The sequence below is a fragment of the Zingiber officinale genome, chromosome 8A (assembly GCF_018446385.1).
Source record: "Zingiber officinale cultivar Zhangliang chromosome 8A, Zo_v1.1, whole genome shotgun sequence".
Taxonomy (NCBI): domain Eukaryota; kingdom Viridiplantae; phylum Streptophyta; class Magnoliopsida; order Zingiberales; family Zingiberaceae; genus Zingiber; species Zingiber officinale.
In genome coordinates this window covers 13753444-13762626 of record NC_056000.1, presented here as the reverse complement: position 1 = coordinate 13762626, position 9183 = coordinate 13753444, and the positions used below count along the sequence as shown (strand labels likewise).

At 38.7% G+C, this 9183-nt stretch overlaps 1 protein-coding gene across 2 annotated transcripts; it reads left to right on the top strand.

Moving 5' to 3' along the window:
* The first annotated feature begins 5839 nt into the window (after positions 1–5839).
* LOC122012594 (proactivator polypeptide-like 1) lies at positions 5840–8829 on the top strand. 2 transcript variants are annotated; one of them, XM_042569191.1, is made up of 6 exons: positions 5840–6014; positions 6890–6986; positions 7726–7907; positions 8004–8201; positions 8291–8350; positions 8482–8829. In XM_042569191.1, the coding sequence occupies exons 2-6, from the start codon at positions 6896–6898 to the stop codon at positions 8620–8622; spliced, it is 672 nt and encodes a 223-aa protein (XP_042425125.1). In that variant the 5' UTR covers positions 5840–6014; positions 6890–6895; the 3' UTR covers positions 8623–8829. The 2 variants fall into 2 exon arrangements, with proteins under 2 accessions (XP_042425125.1, XP_042425126.1); XM_042569192.1 differs by lacking the exon at positions 5840–6014 and adding an exon at positions 6102–6240.
* The last annotated feature ends 354 nt before the right edge of the window (positions 8830–9183 follow it).

Genomic DNA, 9183 nt, shown 5'->3' with positions numbered 1-9183 from the left:
GGCTAGCTCATGTAACTCCTTGTGGGTGGAGAAATTTTACCACAACTCTCATAGGAACTCTTGAGAAGGTAGACCACTGGTAGACTACTAATAAGGGTTAACCACCTCTATTTTGTCAGCATTAACCAAGCTCCAAAGCCTTGGTTATATAGGTCATTGTTTGGAAAACCCCGCCTACCAGTCGACTGCTAAAACCATTAGTCGACTGCCCTCTGTGGATATTTGTTTGTTACATTCCAACGGCTCGATAACAGTCGATTGGTAAAAGTACCAATCGACTGCTCCACTTGAGCGAACAGAAGCATTCTGTTCGCTCCCAGTCGACTGACCAGTCGACTACACCAGTCAACTGGTACCCGAGTATAATCTCTCAATATTCAGACCCTCTTCCTTACGACTCACTTGACTCTTTGTTGCAATTTTGACATCTTGCCTTCAAGCCTACTTCCTTTGGCTCTCACCCCTTGGATGCACCCAAGCCCGCGGCTCGTCCCAATGCCATCCTTCGCATATGCCTCGAAGTCACCTCCCTCGGCCCTTATCATTGTTGCCTTGTCCACGGTCCCTCGGATGCTCCATCTTTCACCGGACCCGAAGCCATCAACCTGAGTCATATGTGTATCCTACAAACCTGTACACTCATATACACATATCAAATACAAGGATGGACCCAACTTAAACTCTTTGCCCAAACACTAAAATATATGGTCACATGGACCATTAGGATTGCTCCAACAATTATGAGTTTGAGATGGTCTAAGGGCATCTCTAGTGGGGGACTAAATTGTTGAATTTAAAAAATAAATCTCTATTGTTAAACTTATTATCATTGGGGACTTAGGTTTTTAGTTTAAATAAATAACTTGGCTCTAAAATAAACAATTATATTTTTATCAAAATTTCATGGGCCCCATTGTAGTAATAATTAAATTATGAATAAGAAAAATAGAATATTTTAAAGAATTTTTTTTTTGTGTGATATGTTGTGGGTGGGGTGGAGCTGAAATAAAATTTAGTATTTAAATTTCACCAATTTAGTGTGAAAACTATACTAAATATATAGTGTTATGAGTTTGAGATGGTCTAAGGACATCTCTAATGGGGGACTAAATTGTTGAATTTAAAAAATAAATCTCTATTTTTAAACTTGTTATCATTGGGGACTTAGGTTTTTGGTTTAAATAAATAACTTGGCTCCAAAATAAACAAACATGTTTTTATCAAAATTTTATGGGCCCCATTAATATCTAACTACCATGACTATATATATATACATATATATTACATCGGCTAAAATAATGGGCTAAAAAAACCTAATTTTTAGGTTTACCATTATAGATGTTCTTAGTAGGTTTATAACTTTTCATGTAGTAAAAATAAATATACCTTTTAGGTTCACTGTTGAAGATGCCCTAAAATAAATATTATTTGACAATGATCGATATTGATCATGCCTAGAAGCGATGAGGATGAACACCGTCGGTGATGTGGCTTGTAGATTTGATTGGCTCTAAGAACTCTTGAGAAGAGAAGGAAACCTTCAATAAGTAGGCTAGGGAGGTCCGTATCACAACTAGTCCAACAATCAAGTCAGAAAATAATGGTGGCGCAAAGCAAAGCAAGCAACAATAAAGAAGAAGAGATGTGTAGGTATGCATGCACATAATTGTGCCAACAGAGAATGACCCCCTTTTATAATGCCCCTCACAATCTTCGCATTAATGAGACATTATCCTGAAACTACTCAATTTGTCCCATCATTATGCTTATACCACATCCATCAATAACATCGGTATGTAGGTGGTGCAAGTATATATACATGTTAGGGTCGAAATATGCTAGAATTGGGGTTGAATAGCTCTCCGCGCATTCATTGATGTGCTTCTTCGATGATGTGCAGCGGAATAGACAACAAGAAACACACTCACAACGCTAACACTAGGATTTACTTGGTATCCACCTCAAGAAGAGGTGACTAATCCAAGGATCCGACCCTCACTCACTCATCCACTATGAAAACACTCCTTTATAGTAACTACCGAAGGCGGAGAAGTCTTGTATAAGCTCACACACAAAGATATACAAGAAGAACAAAATACAAGCTAATACAATATCAAATCATACAAGATTTACACGTTCTTCTTGCTTGAATACACCTCTTGACTTGTTTGGAAGTACAACAACACTCCACTCTAAGCCTCCAAGATCTAGTGTGTATCGATGAGCTCAGTGGAGAACAAATCGTGAAGATCGGAGGAGAAGCGCTTGAAGCCGTGTCGAAGAAATCGCTCACAACAGCTTTGAACCTGCGCAATGGTCGGATCCCAATCGATTGAATGACTCTCAATCGATTGATCGATTCAGAGTGCCTCTGTGCTTTCTGGAAATGGCTGAATCGATCGACCAATTGATCCTGCCTTTCTCGTGTCTGTGCGCAAGAAATCCAGTCCCCAATCAATTAACCGATCGATTGGAGATGCCCAATCGATCGACCGATCAATTGGGAGATGCCCAATCAATCGGCTGATCGATTGGGAGAGGTTCTATGCTCGCGAGATTTGCCCTAATCGATCAACCGATCGATTGGACCAACTCTTCTTCGTGGTACACATCCAACCGATCAACTGATCAATTGGACTACAGTTCAATTGATCGCTTAATCAATTGACCCACCTTTGACTTGCCTAAACTCAAGTCCAAGGCCCCCAATTCCAACATCCAGTCAACGGTGATCTGTTGGAACCTTATGCGTAGTATCCGGTCAACCTTGACCTACTAGGTCTTCTTCACCAAGTGTCCGGTCAATCCCTTTGACCCACTTGGAATTTTCTCCTCGTGCCAAGTGTTCGATCAACCTTGACCCATCTGGATTTTCTCGTGCCAAGTATCCGGTCAATACTTTGACCTACTTGGACTTCCACCAGATGTTCAGTCACCCTTGACCCATCTGGATTTCCACGTGTCTGACTTCACTCACCAGGACTTTCACCTAGCTTCACTCACTAGGATTTTCACCTGTCTTCACTCATCATGATTTTTCCACTATCCGGCTTCACTCGCCGGGACTTTCACCTGCCTGACTTCACTCACCAGGACTTTCACCTAGCTTCACTCACTAGGATTTTCACCTGGCTTCACTCACTAGGACTTTCCCTAGTCAAATATCCGATCAACCTTGACCTACTTGACTCTTCTTCATATCAAACTGGTCAAACCCTGATCAGAGGGGAATTACACCAGTAATCTCTCCAATCGGACGATTGCACATGCAATCTTCACATATTGTCAAACATCGAAACCCAAACATCAAGACTCACCAAGAGTAAAGTATTGGGATATTGAAAGATTGTCCGATCGGTAGGGTCAATTGGGAAAGTGGGAACAGAGTCCCCAACGAATCCGATCCAAGCCAAGAATAGGGCATTGGGGCACTGGGATATTGTTCGATTCATAGGGCAAATCAGGAGAATGAGAACATAGCCCCAAGAAAGTTTGGTTCGAACCGGGATTAAGACTCGCAAAGAGCTTGTTCAATCGGCAAGGCCGATCGGGAAAGAGGGAAGTTGAATCCCGAGTGTACCTGGTTCGTCTGTAAGTACCCCCCAAGGTAGCTTTAATGTGATCAACCAAGTCAGGTTAGATCCTGTTGGTATTTAACCCCTGTGTCTAAATGTGTAGGAACTTAGGAGTGCAGGAAGTCGAGCGAAAGATGCCTATAGAAAATTAGATTGATTGTTTTTAGACTTTATCTAGAAAGTGATTGTTGTTTCAATATCCAAGAAGGCTTAGTACCTCGCCACAGTCTGAAAGCCAATTATTGAAATAAGTATTTAATTGACTAACTGTTAAGCACTTAATAGTTATAAAAATGCTTTAAATTGTTTGTCAAAATTTCTGCTCATTTTAAGTTATTTTAGCAAAGTTATGTTTTTGTGAAACTTTATCTAACCAATTTTTTTTTCTTTTTCGTTAGAAAACTTTCTATGAATTAATTATCAAAATGCAAATCTTTTAAATTTTGTCTAAAATTAAAGAAATTTTTTGTTCAACCCTTGTTAACTTTTTTAAAGAGTTTTTTTAATTTTTTTTTAATTTTCCTTTAGACTTTTTATTTAACTTTTCCAAAGTCATTTTAAAAGTACCCCATTTTTAATTTGATCAGAAGGGGGAGTAGTGAAGATAAATCTAGGGGGAGGGCAGTACAAATTTTTAAGCTTTGTATTTGTAAATTTTTTGCACATTACTTGCAAAAATTATAATTGTTATTTGTTTGTGGATTACCCTAACTTAACTTGGATTTGCTCACATCAAAAAGGGAGAGATTGTAAGTACCTTAAGATAGTTTTGATGTGATCAACCAAGTCAGGTTAGGTCCTGTTGGCATTTAATCCCTGTGTCTAAGTGTGCAGGAACTTAGGAGTGCAAGAAGTCGAGCGAAAGATGTAGCTAGCGAGAAGGACGACACGAAAGAGCCGATGGGCTCGGTGTGTCTGAGGGACAAGGTGCTGCGGAAGAGTACGTAGGTGAACAAGAAGAAGACGTGTGGTATTTCCGAGGGACGTGATATCAGAGCGGAAGTTTACTCGAAGGTGGGAAGTTAGGTTTGGGTGAGCCATATTTCGGATAGTCGAGATCACCCAAGCGGAGCCGGAGCCAGAGCGGAAGACCTTGACCCAAGTGAGCGGAGCCGGAGCTAGAACTCGAACCAAACAAGTTAACATGCAGTTAACTCTGGTCTAGGTGCCCGGAGTAGGTTTTTATCCGGAACACGACATGACACGTTTCGTTGCGACGAGGTGCGTTCTGTTACGATGGGGATAAAAGTTTATCCCCAAGGCGTCTGAATCCTTCCAGGCGCCCCGATCAGGGCTATAAATACAACCCTGGTCTCAAAAGGTTAGAACAACACTTGTGATTGATTTCTTTTCAGTCTGGTTCTGTAATTGAGTGTTTTAATTGCTGTAAAGAGACTTCTCTGCCTAAAGAATAATTTAGTGCACTTTTATCTTCTTTAGATTAATAACCTCCTCGGTTGTTACCAAGTAAATCCGTTGTGCCTCTTATTTCTAGTTTCTTATTTATTTTATGCAAGTGTTGATTCTTATTAACCTATAAAGTTCAAGGAATGTTTGTTTTTCGTTGCATGGCTATTCACCCCCGTCTAGTTGGCCGCCAAGGGTTTAACATGCTCCGGTTGTGGTGTTCACAAAGAACCTATCCAATCAACTGGGTTGATTGAGCGAGAGGGGCATTGAGCTCCGAGTGAATTCGGATCGCGCTGGAAATAGGGTCCACAGGGAACTTATCAGATCAATAGAATCGATAAAAAAATATGGGGCGCTATTAGATCAACTATTCAGCTTTCTAATCTCGTATGGACTTAGACCACCATCTATATTCATGGGGCCGACACTAAAGGGCCGCTAAGATACCGGATTTATTTATTTTTTAACTCTCTTTTTCTTTCCACCATATGACAAAGAATTTTTTTTTTTTTCGTCTATGGGATTATGATGCCACGATAAGATATCTAAGTTATCATTCAAATATTTACAGTTCAATTTTCAACTATGATATATTTATAGAAATATTTTCTCTAAATAAAAATACAATAAAAAAATATTAAACTTTTAAATTCATCGTTACGTGCACTTTCTAATTTATCGGGTGCGCAATCAAATTACTTGGTTCAGGAATAGGACCCACCGAGGGACCATTTGCTATCCTCAATGAATGACGTCAGGCATAAAGATAAGAGCGTGGCGTTTGTTCCGCGACGTCGAGTTCATCCACGTCATCTCATATGCTTAATCCTATCTCCAAGACGACACCGTCGACAAACTACTTGTGGAGAAATATCGATCCACGTCCCCATCGTCGTCTCATCCTCCTCCTAATCATCCTCATCTACTCGATCTCATCAGCAAGTAGTCAGCTCTAATCGTCCTCATCGAGGATTTGCAGGAGAGGAGCGCAGACGCGTACCTCTTCTCCGGCCATATTGTGCCTTTCAAGTATGTTTTCTAATTTTTTTTTTCCTGAAGAGAAAGCCGTTTTTGCCTTCTTCCACTTCTTTTCCTTTAAAAAATAAATATGGTGGTTTATCTATCGGGACGTGGCCAGCGTTGATTAGAAAGGTAAAGGTTGGTAATTGACGGTTTAGTGGAGGAATCGACCTTGGATTTCGGGAATTAAATTTTTGCGAGGGTTGGTCTGCAACTCGATTCTTGAGCAAGCTAGGTATAATGGATTTGCGAACTTTTTTGTAATTCAAACTTTGTGAGGTCGTTAGATGATGTCTATATTTCAGTTCGCAAGGTGTCCTGATATTCTTTTTGGAGATTCACTTGAGATTTCTTCCAAGGAAATACTAGTCATATAGAGAGATTCAAGAAATTGGGAAACTTGAGAAGCGGTGGTTTAATTAGGCTGGTTACAGTTGAGAGCCAAGCAGGGCTGTTGATAGCTCTTCTACACAGTTGCATGTGCAAAATTCCATTATTTTTTCCATGGAAAGTTTTTGATTTTGTTAGTTGAAATCAGATTCTAGTTCAGGGAATATTAAACGTACTGTTTAACATAATTGAAAGTGATTTAAATGATCTAGTGTTGCTGTTGATATTGAAAAAAAAAAAAAACATGTTTGATGCCATAGAAGATCCCTAATCGCCATCGTGAACAAGCCATTGTATGGTTATTCTCGATGATGAAAAGCCTTTACCATCTGACTAGAACGATTTTGTTGCTACATATCCTGGATGGGGACGTCTGCCAACATTACATTGTTGGGGGTATAAGATATGCTAACTAGTGTTAGCAAACTAATAAAAATGATCTCAACATATGTCAATAGAAGTATGCAAAATTTGATGATTTTGCTTCTCTACAGGTAACCATGGATTCAAGATTAAATTTTTTAGTCCTTATGCTGGTTATCAGCTTTGCCTGTGCAAATGCCAAGAGTTTAGCTAGCTTGGATGTGTTCGGTGAGCTTTTTTGTCTTTCGAAATGAACATTATGTTCTCTACATATTTGATACATTATGGAAGGATATTTCTGAACTCTAATTGATTTGATACCCTGTTGTTCCATGGGCCATGTCTGATATGGTATCCGCGTATTAGAAGTGGAAACATATGTTGTTGGAAATATTTTCTAGCTCACTTTATTGTCCTTTAGTTTTTAAATCACAAATGTGTTGGCTTATGTAGCAAATAACGTATTAAAATTAAACGCAGCGGAAAAGAAATCCACCAGAGATTCATGCGAATTCAGGTTTACATCGTTGGTTTGGAAATAATCTTACCTCTTGATGCATAAAACCCTTTTGTGTATTTGGAGAGTCTGATCGATCTCAGCATGATCAGTACATTCACACCTTTAGGAGATAATACTAAGATATTATCTAATAATGTGGGGGGTTTAGGTTTATTTGAAAAATCCAAATAAATATTAGATTAGCCATTAATCTAATAACTTTAAAATCCAATTAGACTAACCCAGTAATCCAATAAGATCCAATTAGATTAATGGGGGCTTTGATTGTATTCCCAACAAAATATATATAAAATAAAAATTGATATCAAATTTTATTAAACATGTTAGATGGTAAGAAAGCACTACTTTAATTCATTAATCTCTTTTTGACAATGTTTGTTTTAGTATAAAATTATCTAAATATGAAGAATCTGCATGCACTTACTGAACTCATTTTGTGTTCTTCAGTTGTGCAGGTTGATAATGAGATTCAAAGTGAAAGTCATATTGTGAGGAATGAAAAGTTATGCACTCTATGCAAAGAATTTGCATCTCAAGCTTTATATTATCTTGGTGAAAATGTGACACAGACTCAAGTTACCGATATACTTCACAAAGCATGTTCCAAACTGCATTCTTTGGAACAACAGGTGTGTTACCTTTTGTATTGGAAGTAACCTTTAATTGCAAATTGCGATTGTGATGAAATTCTTATTCCTTGCTCTTTGACATCATTTTTTGGGCAGTGTATCACACTGGTAGATTACTATGCACCACTGTTTTTCTTAGAAGTTTCGAAGACGAGCCCAGAGGAGTTCTGTGATAAGGTGAACCTCTGTGATAGCAATGCCCAAGTGAGTTTGCCAAAGCATGACAATGCCTGCACACTTTGCCAAGATATCCTCGGGGAGGTTCTTTCCAAATTGCAAGATCCTGACACCGAGGTAGTAATTAATCCACTGCATTCTAAGACGAACTTTTGTTCTTGCTTCTGGTGAAATACTTTACACATTTACCTGTGGGAATTCTTCAGCTTGAGGTGATCGAGATACTTCTGAAAGGATGCAATAAGATGGAAAATTTTGTTCAAAAGGTATGGTTATTCCATGGGGCCATGGCGGACCGAAGCATCTGAACTTTTCCTTGTCAAATTTAAATTATAGATTCAGGATTATATATGCACAGAGTGATTTTTTTTAAGACGATCGTTTAATTTTGATGCAGTGCAAGAAACTGGTCTTCCAATATGGACCGCTGATCCTGGCCAATGCCGAGAAGCTCCTCGAGAAAACTGATCTTTGCACTTCTATCCATGCATGCAAGACGAGTCAACAAGTTGCAGAAACCATTCTCGCCAGTGCGTAAAGGATTGGACATAATTTAGCGCGTAGTTGTCACTTTTCTCTGTTATTTTGCAATGATCTTATATCTTTTGTGCCCAGTAAATTGAATATTAACCTTCACTTCCACTATATATACATTGATGCACTTGATCATGTAATCAATTGGCCATCAAATGGGCTTTGGATAGTTGATATCTAATGTATTATAGTGTGCAATTGTCTATTTCAACATATGCAATGTTTCCGTGTGACAGAACTTTTGTACAAATGTTCCACATCTGATTGCTAAATCAAAACAAATGTTTCAGTGCAGCGGTAGGATGGCATTTCAATTGGGAATTAGGTAGGCAGGTGAATTTGTTGTTGGTTGGAGGCTCCTAGACATCATAAGTTCGTTGCACCAACCATTGCAAAATGAACCTCTACCTTAAATCCTTCTTCTGATACCTTAATTTTCTTTTTATTATTTTCGGAGGTTCACATTGATATTAATCAGTGGTTCTTATAATAATGGACACAGTTCATTATAGTTTTACTATGACTCTGGAAAATATCAAAAATTGTTGTACCACTTTCCCCAAAA